Genomic DNA, 21,613 nt, shown 5'->3' on the forward strand with positions numbered 1-21,613 from the left:
CTGTATACTGGTTACAGTTGTGCTGATGAATATATTACTATATAGAACAGAAGCAATACGTTCACCTTTTGCCCTTCACATACTAGCAGTATATGCACCATGAAAGTTCATATAGGAACTGTGTTGATTTGTCATTACTTATTAAATGTATTCTTTGTTTTCAGACTGCTGCAAAATCTTTGCTGAACTAAATGAATAAACTGCACAGTTCCTTCAACCCACAAAACTGAGCTTTAAAGGAAAAGATCAAATTACTAGCAGGCCTCTCAGGAGGTGTGAAATTGGACGAAAGAACATGACGGAAACCCGCTGGTTCTATTTAATACGTGTTAAGACAAATCATCGATTCTGCTTTTTGTAATAAGGAAATCCACGTGAACCCTGCAGGAGGTTATATTGAAAATTTAGTCCCTGCCTCTGTGCACTTTTTGGACTCCACTTTGTAACAAACTGAAAGCAAATCATTTTATAAATCAATAAAAACTTAAACACTTTTATTGAACTTTGTTTTTTCCTCGAGACAACAAGCTGGTTGATGCACACTGGATTTGAGCCAGCTTAAAACAAAAAAACAACAACAACAAAGGACTGAAATATAGGACCAATCCCATGAGATATAAAAAGACTCTAGCATCCGACTTAACAAGAGTCACACACTTTCCCACAAAACACTTATCAGATCAAGGGAATTTTGTCTTAAATTTCAAGCCTCAAGCTGAAATAACTCTGATAATATTGCTACAACATCATCAGACGTCACTCCTCCACTTCTGAAGTCAATTAATGGACTGCACTAACATGAGGTACCACAAAAACAGGAGCCCTTTTGATCATCAATGACAAAGTGACAAGTATTGCTTGTATATTTTATTTTATGTACAGTACATGTAAAAAAAAAAAAAGTAGCTAATATCATTGACCAACGTGGGCAACAGTAGACAGCCATGTTGCTCATATGTGGGGAAAAATCCTGTCGACCACTTCCCCTCTCAGGCATACGTACGTATAGACTCTTAAACTGTAAGGCTGCCTGGGACCTAGCTGCGCTTGACTACAAACCGTCAAACTGCAGATTATCAAAAAAGAAAAAAGAAAGAAGAGTGCATTAAACTGCTCCCCTTTAAAAATACGCTTCGCTGACAGCAAGCCTCGATGGGAACGAACAGTTTCCAGGCGGACAGAAAGCAGACGGACCGGTCTGCTGAGTGTGACTGCGCGCAACGTTAAGTTACGTTTTTAAAACACCGACAGGGCCGCCTCGCCTTTCCCTCCCTTCCCCTCTAAATCCAACTGTGCTGCTTTCAACACAAAAGGTCACTAAAGGTCAGCGGCGCAGTCAGTCTGCTTTTGCCTGATGTCTCAACATAACTGCTCCAACTAGTAGCAAGCAGGTTTTTTTTCCTTTTATCTTCAGCACACTCAGCAGTTGAATTCACAGTATTCTTACAGCATGTTATTTTTTCTTCTTCTCCCAAAGTCACTCATAAAGCTTTAACTGATAATGCATAGGGGACTTTTGACACGCTTGTTCGTCCATGTTTATCCAGTGGAAATGTTAAAACATGGAGATTTTTTTTTGTAGTGAGAGAGAAACGCACCCAAGTCAAAATGCGAGAATACAGTGTACACAACCATCTGTGTCTGGTGTCCCCGAAATTGTACGACTAAAAAGACAAAAAAAAAGAAAAAGTTGTTTTGTATCTCCAAGGCCATGGATAGTCAACCACAAAGACTTTTGAATTCCCCTGCAGCCTAACAGGGCTGTATCTCGCAATAGTGTTTCAGACAGTGAGCTTACAGCAGGCCACCAAGGTACAGATAAAGTGCTTTTTTTTTCTTAAACGTGACGCTTTTAAATAATTAATAATGGTTCTCAGGGAAAATAACAAACAAAAAAACAAAAGCGTTGGGAGGGGTAGAGTACGCCGACATGACACTCGTAACATTAGAAAATGAAATGAAAAAGAGACACGACATGAATCAGGAGAGGAACAGAGTTCAGTATAAATACATCCACAAATCCAACTAATGTCGCGGAAGGCTACGAGGATGAAACACTGTGATCGCTAGCTGGAAACAGTCACTACTGTCTCTGGATGGAGCTGTTCACATTTTCAGAGGAAAATAGGTTTTGGGGTAAGACTTTTTTTCCTTTTTAAACTTGTGTCCGAGGGATGAAGGAGGAAGAGGAGCCTTCTTGGCTGGAGGAGGGGAACCTTGGAGCCAAACGACGGCGGCGGCAAGGCCCGCCATAATGACAGCAGCAGATTGGGAGGTTTTTGCGAGACTGTAGTAGAAAGGGTGAACTTACTGGATCATAATAAAACATTACAGACAATAAATACATTCAGGTCCTTGTAGTGTTGTTATTCGGCTCTATTGAAATATGATTAAATCTAGGAAAGAAAGAAAGGAAAAAAAAAAAAAAAGGAGGAATAGTTTATAGTTCATAGAAGACCATGAGATGCCAGGCCTTTATATTTTTTGCTCCCTTATCCGGTCTCAAGAACACTCCACCTTGGCGGCCATTTTCCACCAGCCTTGTGAGAAAAGAAAAAAAAAATGAGAGGGCGTATAAATAGTAGCCGTGGCAACCACACGTACTCCCTCCTGGGTCTTGATGACATAGTCTGAGAATTCAGAGAAACCTCGGAGACTTGTCTTCAGTCCTCAGGCTCTATGCAAAAAAAGAGAGAGAGAGGCAAAGGGGGGATAGACAATGAGCAAACAAGGCAGTCATGCATCCGGTGCAGGTAATTTGCAAGAATCAGCAGTGCGTTTGGTGTTATGCTCAACATGTTATGTCAGTCATGTGAAAAACTGATGTGAAAACTACTTTCCAAACCTCTGTGTAGCTGACAGAGGAAGAAAAACGCTTCCTTTATGAGGTCTGGAAAAGGCACCAAATATAGGCTTGCCTTAACCCCTTACTGTTTATCCTCTGCTATAACCAATTCCCTCTTGGCTGCTGTGCTCGTAGCAGAGTAAACAGTGGGGTTGGAAATGGTCTGTTTGCCCCTTCTATCACTCAAAGACAATATTTAACATTTGAGTGTATGTTGAGGAACCTGCTGCTTGGCTACCCAGGCTAGGTCACCACACTTGGACGACAACCAAATAAGAGGCGACTTTAAAAAAAAGAAACAACTTATGGTCATGCACTCCGACTGCTTGAATTGAAGCAGTACAGCCTGATGCGAGTCCTTTTCTGAAATGAGCCTTTTAAACAAACCATCCCTGTTGACAGGCAGCCGCACAGCCTGTGCCTTCATTAGAGCTTGTGTTAATGTTTGCTCTGCTGCCTCAAACACAGCACCTGTTTCAGGACGTGAATGCAGCGAGGCTGGCACGACACAGCTCAAAGTGTTTGGTACTAGAGCGGGTTGGAGCACAAGCTCTTTTTCTTTTAGCTCAGCATTCTGCCCTAAAGTTTAACAGGATCATCAAATTACAGGTTTCACAGATATTTGAGGGAAGAGCTGGTGAATAAAGCCGGAGAGGCACAGGGAATATTTAACAATTGTCATTGCACTTGTGGGGCTCTATACCAACAGCTCCAGCACAAAATATAAAGGAATAAATAGCAAACAGGAGAAATACAGTGGGGCAAAAAAGTATTTAGTCAGCCACCGATTGTGCAAGTTCCCCCACTTAAAATGATGACAGAGGTCAGTAATTTGCACCAGAGGTACACTTCAACTGTGAGAGACAGAATGTGAAAAAAAAATCCATGAATTCACATGGTAGGATTTGTAAAGAATTTATTCGTAAATCAGGGTGGAAAATAAGTATTTGGTCAATAACAAAAATACAACTCAATACTTTGTAACATAACCTTTGTTGGCAATAACAGAGGTCAAACGTTTACTATAGGTCTTTACCAGGTTTGCACACACAGTAGCTGGTATTTTGGCCCATTCCTCCATGCAGATCTTCTCAAGAGCAGTGATGTTTTGGGGCTGTCGCCGAGCAACACGGACTTTCAACTCCCGCCACAGATTTTCTATGGGGTTGAGGTCTGGAGACTGGCTAGGCCACTCCAGGACTTTCAAATGCTTCTTACGGAGCCACTCCTTTGTTGCCCGGGCGGTGTGTTTTGGATCATTGTCATGTTGGAAGACCCAGCCTCGTTTCATCTTCAAAGTTCTCACTGATGGAAGGAGGTTTTGGCTCAAAATCTCACGATACTTGACCCCATTCATTCTGTCCTTAACACGGATCAGTCGTCCTGTCCCCTTGGCAGAAAAACAGCCCCATAGCATGATGTTTCCACCCCCATGCTTCACAGTAGGTATGGTGTTCTTGGGATGCAACTCAGTATTCTTCTTCCTCCAAACACGACGAGTTGAGTTTATACCAAAAAGTTCTACTTTGGTTTCATCTGACCACATGACATTCTCCCAATCCTCTGCTGTATCATCCATGTGCTCTCTGGCAAACTTCAGACGGGCCTGGACATGCACTGGCTTCAGCAGCGGAACACGTCTGGCACTGCGGGATTTGATTCCCTGCCGTTGTAGTGTGTTACTGATGGTGACCTTTGTTACTTTGGTCCCAGCTCTCTGCAGGTCATTCACCAGGTCCCCCCGTGTGGTTCTGGGATCTTTGCTCACCGTTCTCATGATCATTTTGACCCCACGGGATGAGATCTTGCGTGGAGCCCCAGATCGAGGGAGATTATCAGTGGTCTTGTATGTCTTCCATCCAGGTGCCATTCATACAGGTAACGAGTGGGGGACAGAAAAGCTTCTTACAGAAGACGTTACAGGTCTGTGAGAGCCAGGGATTTTCCTTGTTTGAGGTGACCAAATACTTATTTTCCACCCTGATTTACGAATAAATTCTTTACAAATCCTACCATGTGAATTCATGGATTTTTTTTTCACATTCTGTCTCTCACAGTTGAAGTGTACCTCTGGTGCAAATTACTGACCTCTGTCATCATTTTAAGTGGGGGAACTTGCACAATCGGTGGCTGACTAAATACTTTTTTGCCCCACTGTATATACAATCAAGAGGGACACAATTGAAATAAATTAAAAACATACACTTTTAGCTTAGCTATACATTCTTTCTGGTGTGTGCGCTTTTTTGGGGGGTCAAATCATAGAATCAATGCAAATATCAAAGTTATTCAATTTCTAATAGTTTAAGAAAGAAAAGGTTCATATTAAAAAAACAAAAAACAAAACAGAAAATGCCAAAAACTGAGAAACGTGCCGACTTACTGTCAATCAACTGACTCATGCATGCAGCTCGTATTGTGTCTGCACAGCCAACATTTCTACACTCGCAGCTCTTGCTCTTCCGCACCAGCTCTGTGCTGTAATTTTTCCAACATTTGTTCTTGCTGAGTCAGACTTGTTTCTCATAGTCAATCATTGTGATTAAAACTACCAGTTGGGCCACTGATGACTAGACCGAGTTTTTTTTTGTCATCTAAAAAAATAAAATAAAATCTAAAATACAAGCAGCCAGTTGGTGTTGGTCCGTGTGTTTGTGTGGGCCTTGTTTTTTTGTTTTGTTTTTTTGTGGAGGGAGCACACAACGACAACACCAACTGGCTGCTTGTATTATCCTCTTAGGTTCACTTAAAGCGTTTCCTTCATCTACCATGTAGACATTGTTTGAAAGATGCAGGTGATCGGTAGCGATTTCTGTATTATTCTATGTTTATAGTATACCCCTTTGTCCAACATAACTATAGAAGTGATACAGGCACATGTAAGTGCTATGAACTCACCTACGTGTCGCAGTGAGAAAGCAGTGACGTAATCTCCGGGCTCATGTGACCCACGGCCTTGGCTGCCTCCAGGATAGCTCTCCGGTACATCCCTTTCTTCTTCCGGTTGAAGCGGGACCTGAAGAGCTCTCTGAAGGGCGACAGTTTGGCAACAGAAAGCTGGGAGGTTGTGGGTGAACCGAACCACGCCACCTTGGCTTGGGGCCACTGGGCCTCGCAACTGGCTGTCTCCTGCTTGCGAGTGCCGCTGATGCTCAGGACGCGTGCGGGCCACCAGGGGAAGCCGTGGATTTTCCCCCACACGATGTCACCCACCGCTATGGCGTGACCTTCTTCTGTCACACACTTTGTCATGCTGCGGGTGTGAAGCCGCACTGTGAGAGGCGGCACCGTCTTGCAGTCGTCCCGTGAAGGTACAGAAGATGAGGTTACAGAGAGGTCTTCACCAGGCGCCAGATCGCACAGCTCTGGTGAGGTGCCGTCCGAGCTGAAGGACTTTGACTCGTCCAGGCTGTCGCTACTGCACACCGACAAACTAGAAGAATCCGCTTTACGCTTACGGAAGTTAATGAGAAGGGTGAGGTCGCTGTGGCCGCGATCCGCCTCCTCACCTGAACTCCCTGACCACAATTCCAGAGAGTTCTTGCCTTCTCCTGAGTCTTCGGAGTGTGGGAGGCATGGCCCGGGCCCCCTAGGGCTCCGTCTCCTGGTGCCTCCAACAAGTTCCGCATCATACTCGACCACGCTCTCCTCAGTGTCCCTCTGAGGGGGTCTCAAGCGGATCTTTGGAGAAGGTGTGTCCTGACCTACATTTGCAAAAGGTCTTGTTAGTTTGAGTTTGGGAATGGACACAGTGAGGCCAGACCTTGTGGCATCTAGAATGTGCCGCTGTTCCTTGGTGGCATCAGAAGTTGCCTTGTCGTTTTCCTCCACGCCATTCTGCACCAGCTGTTTGGGGCAGAATGGTTTGACTGAACCGTGGACTCGCGCCGGGATCTTCATAACCTCCCCCTTGCCCTGTGGAGTGCTGTAGGAGATCTTTATGACGGGACTGTGTGGAATAACATCAGTTCCAGGGTACTTCTCCCCATCAGCCTCGCACCTTTTGTCCTTTCTGAGACGCTTACTATCAAGGCTGGTGCCATTATCCCGTCTTTTAGTGTCCTTGGCTGTAACTGTGTCCTCTTTTCTCGACAACTTATTAGGAGTATCCTTGTCGTAGCTGTCATCGTCACTTTGTAGTGAATTTTCTTTTCTAGAGGTCTTGGTGTTGCTCATGCCATCTTTGCTGTCCTCGTCACTATTTAGCGTGTTCTTGCACTTTTCACACAGTATCTGCCGAGGCCGCAGACGGATAGTACTTATGGTCATACGGCCGGGCTCTCGCGTTCGCCTCTTCTTTCTCTTGATTGGTCGTGGAGGGGGTTGAGGTACCCATTGGCTGTAGGTGTGGCGCACCCATAAGGGCTGGGGGAAGGGGGCTCCTTCAAAATAAGGAGGATAAGGAGTCTGTCCAGCTGGCACTGGTGTGGGAATGGGGCAGGGTAGAGGAGGTGTAGGTATGCTGCTTTCAGGGAGAGTGTTTTCATCCTTTGGTCTGTGTGAAACCTGGCTGGGAGATTTGGAAACCGAGTCCTCGCTCAGAACTTCTTGGATTTCAGAAGCAGGTTTAGATTCTTGGCAGTCCCCGAGTTTTGTTGTGAAATCTGGTAGACAAAATAGCCCGGTCCTAAAATAAACGAGAGAAAAAAGAAACAGTGTATAAATAGCTGTGGATCTTGTTAAGCTTTATACAGCAAAGATGATACAGTCGTGCTAAACCCTGAGAATGTTTACTTCAACAATCCCCTCCATTAGAACAATATGCCTCAACATGTGACACAACCTGAGGCAAGTAGGACAGCACTGAAACAATAAAAGAACAGCCAAAACTGTTCACATAGTCGAAAAAAAATAACATAACTAGTTTTGGTTTTACTTTGACGCGAGACATTGATGTCACTCTCCCTGTCACCTGGGTGCTGAAGGTTCTTAACATGTGGGGGGTGGGGTTTGTTGTGCAAGCAGACAGACAGTTATCTGTGCCTCAGCCTCAGGCCACAGAAGCAACAGTGCTGCTGAATTTTCCCTAAGTGACTTTAATGTGATTTTTGCATGTGTGTGTGCTTTTTTTAAAAACACACTGGGCTCAGCAAACATGTCCAGTGAGGTCCTAACTGCCAAGAAAGTCTTTGAGAGGTGGCTGGCAAGCAACAGTAACATAGCTGTGCTGCCTTAGTCAGGAGACAACAGACAAAGAGACTACAGGATGCCCGAGACCACCCCCTCCTCCCCAACATCTGACTGAACAAAAACAATCCCATGAATCACTCGGGATTCAGAGAGGTAGGGAAGGAGCCAGGAGATTTCAGTTTGTTTTTGCATCCGTGTCTACTTGGGGCTTATGTGCGGCAAGATTATTAATTAGTGCACATTTGGGGAGCCTGCTTTCCTCCCCAAGAGAAGTAGTTGGCAGGCATCTCCAAATAATAGTCTCCTGGTGAGGCTCCTCTTAGCTTTAGGCTCCCATAACAAAATATGCGCCCCTATAGCTGTTGAATATCACTCTTTACTCTGATTGACGCAGCACAAACAAGGCTGTATGTAGTAGGGAACACACAGTAATAGTTAAGCGCAGTACAAGGACGCAGAATATGGCCAGGCATGATTCACCACACTGTTGTCTTTTCATGCTGTGGTGGAGATCTGTCAGAATGATAGGGCTAGACAATAATATTTAAAAAAAAAAAATGCAACAATCTGTTTTCATCGGACAATGACAGGAAGTGTATTGCCATGAGCTGAAAAGGAGGAATTAGTCAAATTTTGTCAGTGACAAGGCCTAAAATATAGGCCTATTTTAAGTTATTCCAAGGCCGACCTTTTCCCATTTGGGTGGGTTATTTTCAGTACAGCATGAGCTCTTGCATGAAAAACCATCTAAGCATACTAAGGGGAAAAGCTGGTCAGGTTCTGATTCTGCTCGTCTATAAATAGCCTAAAGCCAGTGGCTTTTAAGGTGCACAGCACCAGGAGGAACACAAGGCTTATACATGTGACACACAACAAGAGGGCCTGATAAGACATGACACTGGTACATGTCAAATTATACTTGCATGGTTCTCTTTTGAACAGACTGTGCTTTCTATCAATAGCCCCATTTTTTTGTTTTGCTTTGTCAGAGGCTAAAATGGACACAGATAAGACCAAAGCTTGATTTACTGAAAATGAGACACAGTTGTGATCATTCAAATGTATTTTAATAATTTTCTATTGTTTCTGCTGGTCAGAAGTGACAGGTTATAATGTTGCTGCCTTTGAATAAATTTCAGCTTACTGTACTCAGACATTTGCCTACAAAACTAGTGCACATTCACATTTCTGTACAATTGCATGATAATAAAACTGACACAATAAATAGTGTTTAGCTAAGGCCTGGCTATTTTACTGGATTCGTTTTAGCTGCTCTTCCCTTGATTAGGCTAACAATAAGCTATAGCTGAACCCACTGACAGTAGATATTTTTCAACAGAAGTCACTAACAGTCTCTACAGGCTGGGCTAATGCCTTTATATAGTTTTCCTCCATCGTAAAATCGAGTATTTCGCCGTCTTATTATAGGCAAAAATGACATCACTTTAACATTAGCCGGGAAGCTAGCAGATAGCCACCTTGTCAGCTACAATAACCTGCAAGCCTTTTGTATAAAGGCCTAGGTCGCTAATAGTTAGCTTTGACTTAGCATCCAAGGTAAATTAGCCGTTAGCAGTATTTAGCAAATAATTTTTAGACGATAATATATAAAAGAAGTTTAGAAAAAATAGTGCTCACTTTTTGTTGCAATCGAGTAAAATCCCCGTGTAGATCCTTTCTCGATAGGTCAGCGTCACCACCAGTGTATCGTTAACTATTTGATCGATAGTGACAGGTACCCGAGAGCCGGCCCGCAGCTCCTCGGCCACAGCCTCCATGTTTCCCGGGGTGAGTTGTCCGGCTCGGCGGTGCTCGATCCCGGCCAAGGGAGCCACGGTCGCGTCGGCCAAAGATCCGTCTCCCCTTCGCTATTGGAGCAGGAGGCTACACCAGGGCATAAAATGACGCCATCACCCCCACCAAGTCAATTACAACAGTACTGCCACCGCTGACATCACGCTCTCTGTGCTACAGGAGCAGAAAATCTCTCAAGACAAGGCCTACCCTTTCTCTGTCTCACTTTGTACTGCTTGATGCCATTCATTACCACGGCACTTTTCGCTTTTTTTCTTCTTCTTTTAAACTCAGCGGCAGATTTATGGCGTCCGTCTTCAAAACAAATACCACAATTACACATGAAAACTGAAAACGCATACAAGCATTTTAAGATAATATGTAATCAAAAATTAAAACTGACGATGACAAAAATGGCAATTAAATAATAATCACAAGATGCAGAGCCAGCTGACAACGATTATATCTAATGTCATACACGCACACAAATAAATAAAACATTTAATGTGCTATTTGACAAAAACCTGCCACTTTACTTTAAATGTATCTTGTTGTAAATTACATTAATAAGGATATTATTATCTATTTCGACCTAAAAACGTCCAGTTCCCCTTTAAAATGATCTATTTTAAGACTGGCTTAATTTACTCTGCATGTAGGTAATACATGCCTGGTGAGCCAATAACGCTTTTAACAACTGAAAAGCTTATTTTGACACAATAAAGTATTTCTTTTATGTAAGTTAAAGTTAACATGATTACTTTGCTTAGTGGAGAGAGCATCTTTAAGAAGTTAAAAGAAAAATAGAAACACACCAGCTGTGAACTGGAAACCTTCTAAACATTCCCTTGCCAAGTTAGGATTTGAAATGTTTACCTTATAGACTTGTGCAACACAATATGATTCAAAAGGATTTAGTCGCTTTAGTGATTTATTTCCATATCAATTGAATATCACAAAAACTCAAACAGCAGGTGTGTAGTCTCTGTCACTTATCAAGGAAACCAGGCCAGGTGTCCCCAGTAATGATCATGAAAGTTTTTTCAAGATCTCGTCCTTGAGTTCTCTTCCTCTCCAGGAGCCGCATCTGTAACTTCCTCATCTGTCAGTCAGAAAAGTGGAGTTTAGATCAATAATCTATATTAACCTATATAATGAGTTGCACAATGAATGGGGAATTATAGGTCAGACCTCTTCCACATCCTCCATCGCTGCTGCCATCTCCTCGCTTGCTGTGCCCCTGGGATTCCTGCACCTCTCCTGTATCTTCTCGGCACGGGCACAAATCTGCCGTTCCAGGTCCCGGACCGATCTTTAGGGCCATGCAGTTCAAAGGTCAAAATCTATATATACAACACTATACAGGTGTTTAAGTATTATAGCCTTTACAGATATAACCCAAAGGGTTACTTTCTCTGTTTCCTTGTATCAGTAAAAATACAATAAGAAAAGTGGCACTGTCTTATCTGGTTTATCTGTTTTTGCAAAGACATAACATTGTTTTAAAGGAACAAAGAAATCTGCTTATGTTCTATAATGTGTGCAGTCTTTCTTTGTCCACTAGGTGTCTCTAGCTTTACATCTTTAGCAGCAGAACTCACATCTGCTTAACCATGCAAAATGCCATTTAGTGGGTACTTGTGGAGTTCTCGTTAGGCTCATTGATGAGATGATTATAAGTTTAAACCACAAGGACAAGTACTCTTCACAGAGACAAATGCAGTTACTGTTAAAGCTTAGAGGTATACTGGCAGAACAGCAGACCCAGAGCTTGTCATTACCTGTCCCCTTCACACCCGCCAGATGTCTGAGAAGTACCACTGCTGTCCTCAAAACCAGGTTTTGAATCTACTTCTGCTTCCTGAAACAGGGTAAGGAAGTACTTGTTACATTTACCTGTGAAGCGATACAACTCTTGCAATGCATCCTACAAAGATGTAGCCTGTGGCTGCACTGTGTTCAGTTAAAAAAAAGAAAAAATACTTTTTTCCTTTACAATAAATTTTCCCTTACGTCAGGCTGATCCCATGCAAACATAATGGGCACCCTTTCTCCACTATATATATGTATGAAAATGGAGCTGAAAGTCAAATGATAGATTTATAATGTGTCTCCCTGTGTATATCAGCACTGATGGCTCCTCCAGCATGCTCCATTACCGCCAGTGGAAACTGTTGCTGTCTCATCACCACCATGGTGGTGCTACTGTCTGAAAACCCATTCACTCACATCAAAATGATTCATTTAATGGCAATATAGCTATGCCTCGCTCCTTTAACCAGTGTGTCAGAGGTGGTGCTCTACTGCCCTCTGGTGGTGGGCAGGATGACAGCTGAAAACCCAAGCACACACAAACCTCACGCCTTTTTTGTCTTTCATGCTTCTTCTCTTTGTGCTCAGACTTTTTCTTGTCTTGTGAGATTCTGGCTTGTGTGCAGCACTTCTGAAGAGACACTTGGCTTCTACAGGAGAGTCAGATAACAATACACTCTGTAACAGATCAGAGACAAAAAAAACAAAGCAACTCTTGTTCTCCAGGCCAAAATCTGCTCACTTTCTCTTCTGCTCAAGAATAGCCTTCTTCTCGTTCAACTCCTTCATTGCAGCCTGCTTCCTTTCCTCTGGCCTCTTCCAAGGAGGCGAATCAAAAAGGGGGAGCTGGGGAATCATGCTGGCCTTGGTGGCTGTCTTTTTTCTGAAGAATAAATTCAAACAAACAGTTTCATATTTATGGCTCGTCTGAGCTCTGGGCTCTCAGCTTAGATTTTTATCACCTGGTTTCCTCCACAGAAAATGATATTAAAAAGTGTTTTTGCCATAATTTTACAAAGCACACGGCCACAAACTCTGCCCTCCACTCCACGGAGGGTCAAGGAGTAAAATAATGTTATAATGGTAACTGAGATTAAGTCATTATTAAAGATGCTCTCAGTTTTACAGTAGTTGCTCCCTTAAAGCCTCAACTTCACATTAGTTTTCCAGTTCAGCTGTTTCCAAAGTCTATGAATAATCTTGTTAAAAAAACTCAGTATTGACCATAATAATTCAGATTTAAATTTTACCTTTGATAATTGAGTAGTTGAAAATGACTTGGCCCCAACAGATATTTGCTATCTGGGTATATTATACAGAAACAAAGGTACAATTACTTAGATGCGTGAAGTTTTAAAATCTCAATGAAAATATTTAGCAAATGCATGTCCAATGCATATGTTTCATCCCTCTTATGAAACAACAGTGTGACATTTTGCATGTGTTTAGTTTCTAGTGTATGGAGTTGGAGGGAAATATCAATACTCCTGTCTTATTTGACAATTAAATTGAACCCTGGTATGTTTAATTAAACTGTTTAAGTGGTAGATGTTCATTTTAAACATGGCCAAATTTTCAAATAATGAGGTCAGTGCATATGTAATTAATTCCTGTGAACCAGACTGTTCTGAACAATCTGTTTCAGGACGTTTTTCTACTCTGATGTCATTGAGTGGGAATGTTTTTGGGGAGCAGCCAATTAGAAGAAAAGGGAGGGAGAAGAGAGTTAAAGAAGTTTTGTTTTCAGAGGATAAACTAAGATAAACAAGGATTACATTGAGTTGCAAATGATAAAAGGCTACTTGAGTTCAGTCTGAGAATAAACATAGAAAGAGAAATGTGCCTAATGGATTCATTACATGGATACATGGATGAACACATCAGCCAGTTAACATCAGGAGTAGTATAAAGACTGGAAACAGCTAAGTTAGCAATGTCCTGCACTAATACATGGAGCAGCAGCACCAAAGTCCACTAGTTATCATGTTATATCTGTTTAAAAACTATAGCGTAATGAGACAATAAGCTATTTTACAAGCCGGTTGTATGTGACTATTATCGTGCAACCAGAGAAGAATGCAGAAGGTTATAGGGCTTAAGAGCCAAGAGAGACATCTCTCAAACCTATCCCAGTTTTCAAGAGGCATGGTGCTCCCTGGACAGAGTATATGACTTCTACAGAACTAATCCAAGAGACATTTAAGAGTAAATAACCAGAAAATGTGAATTTCTATCAATTAGTTCATGAGCTAATTGTGGAAGGCCGAGATTTAAACCTTTGGAGAGAACCATTGTGATTGTGATTGTGATGATTAATTTAATTCATTTTCCACCACAACATTCTACATACAATACTCCATAATGACAAAGTGAAAAACATTTTCTTCAAATTCTTGCGAATGTATTAAAAATAAAACACACACAAATATAACATGCACATAAGTATTCACAGGCTTTGCCATGACAGTCAACATCGAGCTCAGGTGCACCCTGTTTACACTGTTCATCTGTCAGATGCTTCTACAGCTGGAGTCCACCTGTGGTAAATTCAGTTGTTTGGACTGATTTGGAAAGGCACACACCTGTCTGTGCAAGGTCCCATAACTGACAGTGCATGTCAAAGCACAAACCAAGCCATACCCAGTACCAAGGAACTGTCTATACGCCAAGGCGGGATTGTATTGAGGTACAGATGTGGGGAAGGGTCCATAAAAATGTGTGCAGCATTAAAGGTTCCAGTGAGAATAGTTGCCTACATCATCTGTAAATGGAAGGTTTGGAACCACCAGGACTCTTCCTAGAGCTGGCCACCTGGCCACTCTGAGCTATCAGGGTAGAAGAGCCTTAGTCAGGGAGGCTACTCTGACTAAGGCTACTACCCTGATAGCTCAGAGTGGCCAGGTGGCCAATCTGAGCTATCAGGGTAGTAGCCTTAGTCAGGGAGGCTACTCTGACAAAGCTCCAGTATTGCTCTGTGGAGAGAGGAGAATCATGCTAGAGTGGCCAGACAGAAGCCACTCCTCAGTAAAAGGCACATGCCAGCCCACTTCTAGTTTGCTGAAAGGCACATGAAGGACTCTCAGACCAAGAGAAACAAAACAACAACTGGTACTGAACTCTTTGGCCTCAATGTCAAACATGATTTCTAGAGGAAACCAGGCAGTGATCATCAACTGGCCAATACCATCCCTACAGTGACGTGTTGTCGTGGCAGCATCAAAATATGGGAGACTAGTCAGGGTCAAGGGAAAGATGAATGCAGTAATCTACAGAGACATCCTTGAAGACAACCTGGGGGCGAAGGTTCATCTTCCATGAGGACAACAAACCTAAGCACAGAGCTAAGATAACAAAGCCACTTCAGGACCACTCCTTGAGTGCCTTTGAGTGGCCAAGCCACAGACCAAACTCAAACCTGATTGAAGAAAGAAAGTGTACTTTATTGATCCCCGTGGGGAAATTCCTCTCTGCATTTAACCCATTCACTCAGTGAAGCAGTGGGCAGCCATTGGGCGCCCGGGGAGCAGTGTGTAGGGACGGTACCTTGCTCAGGGGTACCTCAGGGTAGCTGTTCAGGGGAATCGAACCCCCGACCTTCCGCTCATGGGGCCACCACTCTACCTACTGAGCTATTCCTGCCCAAACATCTGCCTGAACTGCCTGAACATCTTTCTAGCGATCTGAAAATGACTGTGCACTGATGCTCCCCATCCAACCTGATCCACTCTGATAGAGCCTGAGAGAGTGCAAAGAATAATGGGGGAAACTTCCCAAAAATAGGTGTACCAAGCTTTCAGCCTCATACTCAAAAAGACTTGAGGATGTAATCGCTACAAAAGGTGCTTCAACAAAGTTTTGAGAAAAGGCTGGTAATACTTATTTACATTTTCATTTCTTTATTTTAAATAAATTTGCAAGAATTTCAAGCACATTTTTTTCTCTGTGTCATTATGGGGCATTTTTTCCCACCCAAACATCTTTTCTTACCTCCTGCCAATATCACGTTGTGGTATTGAGCCCAGCTCAGCTCTGTCCAGCAGGATCAACTGATGCTTGAGTTCCTTGAACCTCTGCAGCTCCTCCACATCCCCTGATTCTTCCTGCTCTTCCATACCCCTCAGCTCTAACAGCTGGAGTTTCTCCACTGCTGGCAACTCTAGGAATGAAACAACAATGGCAGCTACTAGTGCGGTGTGGGGGCAACATTTGATGCTGTCTGCAGCTGCAGTGGCTGGCAGGAGGCATTTAAGAAGTTAATTCAAACAGGTAAATCCACTCCTTTAAATATCTGTGTGGAATGTGGAGGAGAATGTAACCAACAATTTTTTACTCATTTTATAGTAAAGTAACTTCTAACAAGAATAAATATTCAGTTTTGACACAGCTAAAGGTGGATACAGCGCAGAAATTCAAACCTACACTCCCTCTCTTGGCCAATTAAATGAGAAGAGATTTACATCTGAAACTCGGGACCCTATCTTTGTTAATAACCTTGTAAGCAGGGAGATAAATAATTTGATTGAGGGTTCTGTCTCTGCTTATTGTGCAGTAGCAGCAGCCTCTCCTGTTTCAGCCTTCTCACAGTGATTATCTCCAGACAGGGCTTAGTGACAGAGAGCTCCTGATTAGAGCCAACAGGTTATCGATCATTTCCATCGGGCTAAAAATATTACAGAGCTGGAACAGTGAAAAGGGAGGAGGCACATGATGGTGGTGGTGGGGAGTCGGCTGAGCTGCACGCGCCGTCTCCAAGGGAACAGGAGTCACACTAGAGAAGCGGTACCAGGGCAAGGAGCTATTTTTGTGTGCGCGCTGTCCTGCCTTTGACAAAAAGAGCAGATGGCTAGGATGCACGTGCATGCTCCTTGTGTTGTTCAAAGGTAAAGCGCCTTTGACTCACCTGGAGGGGTCTTCCTTGCGCTGACTGGCCGGTGAGCCAGAGCACTTCTCAGGTACTGGAGGATGGACTGGAGTCCCTGCTGCACAATCTCTTGTGGAGGAAAGTGGATTGGGCAGTCCCTTAGGTTCAGACCTTTGAGGGTAATCACATTTCCTGCAAAAAGGCAAATAATGACTCATTCATAAAGACGTACACTGAATAATGAAGAGGCTTACATTACTCATAATGTACCAGCTACCTGTTAAAAGAGATCCATTATGTGTGTCTTTATTTTCTGTCATGTCCATGATTTTTTATGTTCATTTAAATACTTATTCTTTGAGTGTAAGTGGACGATGACACCCCCCACCCCAAAAAAACCTGTTTATTTAGGACAAATGATCAACAAAGAGCTGTTCAGTGACCCAGTGTAAAATAAATAATGATTACTTTGAACTGTGAATCATGCAAAACGACACTAGTGGAGTCCAAGGAATTAAACTGTGTAGCTTTAAACAAGCAAAACAGGTCCCCTTTAAAATTCTGTAGTTACTGCATACATGTAATTCACATGTCAATATGTATAACTTTCTTTCTGAAAATTACAACTTTTTTGATAAGGAGGGACCACTCACCCAGTTCAAGTGGAAGTTCAGAGATAGGATTCCCTTCTAAGAGCAGTGTTTTCAAGCACCTACATCCATAAAAAGACAGATTATGAAATGTTTGAAGGGGGTTAGGCTCTCGTCAGAAAGCATCTTTGCTCTTAAACTTGAATACACGGACAGGAGAAAACTATACAGGCCACTCTAAAGTCATATTGTATAAATATCCTGAAATGCTTTTTAGGGCCTGGGAATCTCATTTTGCTACATTTAGATTTACAACTGTAGAACTTGTGTGCTTATCATAAAGTGTTCGACTTATGTTATAAGTAGTATAGCTTTGAAAATGTTAACAGTGATCAGAAAATGTTCTAAAACATGACATTCTTATAGTCCCATAGAGGCCTATGCCTTGGTTTAAGAGTAAATTGTAAGATCAAAGTTGTCCAGATAAGTTCAAATGAACACGTGCACATTAGACTGGTCTATAATTTATTTATTTATTTTTTTTTAAATGTTGCATACAGTACCTGTGCAAGCCAATTTCAGGTGGGAGTGACTCAATTAGGTTTTTCCTGAGATCTAACCACAGTAGGTTGGGCAAGCTGATAAACACGGAGCCTGGAATACTGCATATCTGGTTGCCTTCAAGACTCAAATACTGAAGATGACAGAGGGAGCAGTTAGTAATGGTGCAGTGGTAGAAACGTTTTTTCTTCTGCTTGAAAGCCACTGGAGCATACATCATGTAGCTGGTGTGTGTTTAGAGTCCACACTGACCTTTAGCTTGCTATTTCTCAAAGGACTGTCTGGAACATGTTTCAGCTGAGATCTGCTCAGACATAGCGTCTCTGTTGAATAACATTCAGCGGGCTCCTGTGGATCGGCATCCTCGGGAGGAGTGCGGGGGATCGGCGCTCTGACAACACTGCTCCCAAAGACAAAGCTAAGCTGCGCACCAGGAAGCTCAGCCTCCTTCGGGGAAGTCATTGCACAAAGGAGGCCGAGCCGCTTTACTGGTATACTCAAAATACACGAGTGTCTTTTGGCAGAGAAATTTCTCGTCGCTTGCCTGTAAAAGACAAAACCGTCCAAGTTTTAAATAAATGAAGAGACGTCGTCTAACTTGGGTACAAGCTTAACTAACTAACTAACTAACTAACAACATTAGCCCACCATTATGTAACTGTTCAATAACTGTGTTAGCTTACCTGCTATTTCAGCACTACTACCAACGTGAACATGGCTCAGTGTTATCTAAAAAAAAAACACTTTATAGGTCGGAAAAAACTACGAAACTGAAAAATGTTATGCTAACTTTTAGACACGTCTCGCGACCTGACTCTGTAACCATAGCAACGGGGTCAACACAAGCTGGCAGCTGTCCACGTGCAAAGCAAGAACAAGGCGACTAACTTGATATTTCTTCAGTAAAATTTTTGCATGTATGTAGATTTTTTAAGTTAAATGTTTATATACTTTATTATATGCAGAGAAAAAAAGAAGAGCAAATGATCTAATGTGCACACTGTGTAGATAACGTGTTAATCCCGTTCCCCAGTCAGTGAACCGACTCCACCCATCCATTTTCTAATGAGATTGTGGAATAATTCACTGAGGTTCATTTGGGCGGCAGGATAAACACGGCTTCCCTCTGTTGTGAACGCGAGCCGGGAAGCCTCCACTCTGTCCTGAGCCATCCTGGCTTTACGTCCACACACCGCTCCTAATGTATTGATTTGCACGACAGTCCGTGATAGAGAGTTACGTCGACTATACTCACTAGCCAACAACTGTCACACTACTCTCGCAAGAGTCAAGTTAGTGAGGATACTAATTAGTAGTTTCCGGTTATTGCTTTCAAAATAAAAGTCTAATGGGCAAGCGGCAAAAATCAAGTGGTATCTCATTATTAACGTATACATTAATTTTTAATTTTTATTTTTTATCGAGATTTTGTTCAGTAGGCTACTTTTGATGGCCATTGTGCCACATTTACCTACACTTGCGATCTAAATTTGCTGAGTCGAACTGTATGCATAATATTTATGTATTAATGCCACTTCAGTTTCTGTATGCAATTTAAAATCTCAAATTACAGGGATTTGACACTACCATTACTACAAAGTGATTCTGGCTAATTATAATAAACCACATAAAAGAAAAAATGGGTGTGAAAACGTGTTTATCTCAAATAAAAGTAGAAACTTAACCCCCCGAAAAGAATAAAGATAAGTGAAATGATTTAATGTACTTAGAAATCTACCTAAATGAGATAACAAATGTATATTTGTGCTTATGTTTATTTAGACTGGGAAAAAACAATAAAAATAAAAATAACGGAAAATAATTAAACTTACTTGAAAACTAACTGAAACTAATTCCAATTTAAAAGAAAAAATAAAACACTAAATTAAAATAAAATAAGTGAGGATTATAAAACCATAAATACATCGTCTAATAATTTTGAGGCAATTGAAAAGTCCTGTTGAGCTTTTATTTTTTACAGTTAACTGACTCACTTCCGGTTAGGGCTTCTCCAACTGAGTGCCTCTCCGCGCAGTCTGTACTCTTCAAGCCCCATCAAACACGAGTCCGTCGGTCTGGCTGCGCAAGGCAACTGAACACTACGAATACCGAGTGTTTATTCCAGCCCAAACCTCCAACTTAGCAAACAGTGTTAGCTCTAAATATCATCCCTGTCCGTCGGTAAGCGCTGCACTTCGCTTTCCGCTTCCTTCTGAGGACTTCAACTCGCGCTGGTCAAATTGTCGGCAGACCAAATACGGGAGAAATAAAACGAAATAACGGACACGTCTCGGCTGAAATGCACGGCTGTTGTTACTGTCTTTTAAGGAGGAGGGTGTCCGACACAGAGCTGTAGTTTCTCTTCCAAGAAGGCGAGGAATGCAAGCTGAGCATCAATGTTTCACTGGGGCAAGTGGAAGAAGAGGATGGGAGCCAACAGTTCTTCAAAGAGACCCGTTTTTGACGAAAAGGAAGATGGTAAGTGAAGGCAAAGGTGTCACCAAATCTCTAGCAAATAGTGGCACTAACAACTTTGGAACTTATTATTGTGTATGTTTCACTTACGATGGCATTTTTTTCACGGTATCCCTCCGCTTGGCACAGCACACAGGCTCCGTTATCAAAGTTCCTGTTAGGAAATTAAACGCTGTCAAAGGAGTTTAGACGGAGTTTGGCTGCTCACGGCGAACAGACAGTGTTCATGTGGGAAATTTTCAAGGCTTGAAGTCAAACTTTCTACTACAGGGGGCAGCAGCAACAATAATCATGATAATAATAAAAATAATAATGATGATTAAATGTACATTTTCATCACATGACCTGATGCTGAGTGCATATACATGGAAAGACCCCGAGCAGGTGAAATGAATCTTACCAGTACTATCAAACTATAACTTGGACTGGGCGTTTCACTCTTTTAATATTGTGGGCTATCTGTGTTTGTTGTTTTTAGCTCACAGTGTCGGCATTTTAACCTCGCTTAAATTGTATTATCGCGATATCTGGCGTGGAACTTTTAAATAATGAAATATTAATCAGATTCTTCTGAATTGTCTTTTTTTCCGTTTCATTTTCGTTTTTTTCTCTTTTTTGGGTAATTAATTTCACTCTGAATACAAGTTAAGAACAGTTACAGTTATTTAAGACATTAAGCCGTATGTCATTTCATCGCCTTTAACTTCAGCACTGGTCTAGAGTGGCATCCTTAGTGTGGAAGTTTGTCCACTATAATCATCAAAGAAAAATGTCAGACCTTAAAAAATCCCTCACTAGGATTCCAGCAATCATAATGCCCACTTGAAAAAACAAAACAAACCTACAGATTTAAACAAATGTCTTTATATTTTAGCACCAGTGTCAAAAAAAATGAAAATGCACATTCACCAAACTCGATATTAAGCTGTAAAAATCCAAATCTCAGACCAAATGTATGTGCTTTAGTATTTTACGCTGACCTGGCCCTTAACGTGCATCTATTTCCCAGCTGCATCTCTCCGTCTCTCTCCTTATACTTCCACCTTTTCCTCTTCACCGTCCATTTCAAAGGGCAGACGTTAACGTTGGAGAGGCGGGGAGAGGGAGACGCGTGTCTGTAGCTATATGCGGCGAGATCATAAAGGCAAAAGGCGAGAGCGACAGATTTGGAGAGTCCGTTGCCTCGCTAAAACCACAGTCCTCAAGGCACAAACCCCCCCCCCCCCCCCCCCCCCCCCCCCCCACTCCAAAAAAACGCAGCTCTTGCCACTGAAGCGCAGTATATACCTCCATGCTCACGCTGCGGGGAAACACTTTAATGCCTGAACGAGCTCTTTGGAAATATTGTGTGTTCAAAGACGGAGAACTAATTGCATAATCAAGACAAGATTATAGTGTCATGCGTGGAAAGTAATGTTAAGTAATGTCTTGTCAGTGTATGGGGATATAAGCCTCTTGGAAGAGAGCCCAATAAGCTCAGCACTGGATTGCTGAATCTCTGATGATGGACTGCAGGAGGGGGAAAAAAAATCCACTGTTGCTGCA

The 21,613-nt window shown here is 42.3% G+C and overlaps 3 protein-coding genes across 4 annotated transcripts in view; 1 reads left to right on the plus strand and 2 right to left on the minus strand.

Annotated features, from left to right (window-relative positions):
- Positions 1–492: 492 nt before the first annotated feature.
- Positions 493–9,754, minus strand: pwwp2b (PWWP domain containing 2B). The gene is made up of 3 exons (XM_035911214.2): positions 9,614–9,754; positions 5,744–7,472; positions 493–2,677 (listed from the first exon to the last, which is right to left on the minus strand). Exons 1-2 carry the CDS (start codon positions 9,751–9,753, stop codon positions 5,744–5,746), a joined length of 1,869 nt encoding a protein of 622 aa, XP_035767107.2. The 5' UTR covers position 9,754; the 3' UTR covers positions 493–2,677.
- Positions 9,755–10,754: 1,000 nt separating this feature from the next.
- LOC102790590 (leucine-rich repeat-containing protein 27-like) lies at positions 10,755–19,664 on the minus strand. Of its 2 annotated transcripts, none has more exons than XM_087850377.1 (11): positions 19,588–19,664; positions 17,846–18,137; positions 17,596–17,726; positions 17,096–17,154; positions 16,482–16,634; positions 15,569–15,737; positions 12,324–12,464; positions 12,126–12,231; positions 11,551–11,630; positions 10,961–11,081; positions 10,755–10,871 (listed from the first exon to the last, which is right to left on the minus strand). In XM_087850377.1, the coding sequence occupies exons 1-11, from the start codon at positions 19,647–19,649 to the stop codon at positions 10,758–10,760; spliced, it is 1,428 nt and encodes a 475-aa protein (XP_087706503.1). In that variant the 5' UTR covers positions 19,650–19,664; the 3' UTR covers positions 10,755–10,757. The 2 variants fall into 2 exon arrangements, with proteins under 2 accessions (XP_087706503.1, XP_006799130.2); XM_006799067.3 differs by lacking the exon at positions 19,588–19,664 and adding an exon at positions 18,277–18,712.
- Positions 19,603–21,613, plus strand: part of stk32c (serine/threonine kinase 32C) — a 108,426-nt gene continuing 106,415 nt past the window's right edge. Inside the window, exon 1 of the mRNA XM_006799068.2 lies at positions 19,603–20,071. Coding sequence (XP_006799131.2) covers positions 19,990–20,071 — 82 coding nt within the window. The 5' untranslated portion in view covers positions 19,603–19,989. The remainder of the gene's footprint in view (positions 20,072–21,613) is intronic.

Source organism: Neolamprologus brichardi, chromosome 13, assembly GCF_056152115.1.
Source record: "Neolamprologus brichardi isolate AB-2024 chromosome 13, ASM5615211v1, whole genome shotgun sequence".
Taxonomy (NCBI): Eukaryota; Metazoa; Chordata; class Actinopteri; order Cichliformes; family Cichlidae; genus Neolamprologus; species Neolamprologus brichardi.

Excerpts from the sequence above, each read along its gene's own strand:
- pwwp2b (XM_035911214.2), bottom strand. The coding sequence starts at position 9,753 with ATGGAGGCTGTGGCCGAGGAGCTGCGGGCCGGCTCTCGGGTACCTGTC. Across the intron at positions 7,473-9,613 it reads TTACTCGATTGCAACAAAAA|GACCGGGCTATTTTGTCTAC; the intron begins GTGAGCACTATT and ends CGTTTATTTTAG.
- LOC102790590 (XM_087850377.1), bottom strand. The coding sequence starts at position 19,649 with ATGGGGCTTGAAGAGTACAGACTGCGCGGAGAGGCACTCAGTTGGAGA. Across the intron at positions 17,155-17,595 it reads CCTGAAATTGGCTTGCACAG|GTGCTTGAAAACACTGCTCT; the intron begins GTACTGTATGCA and ends TTATGGATGTAG. Across the intron at positions 11,631-12,125 it reads AAAGACAAAAAAGGCGTGAG|GAAGCAGAAGTAGATTCAAA; the intron begins GTTTGTGTGTGC and ends ACCCTGTTTCAG.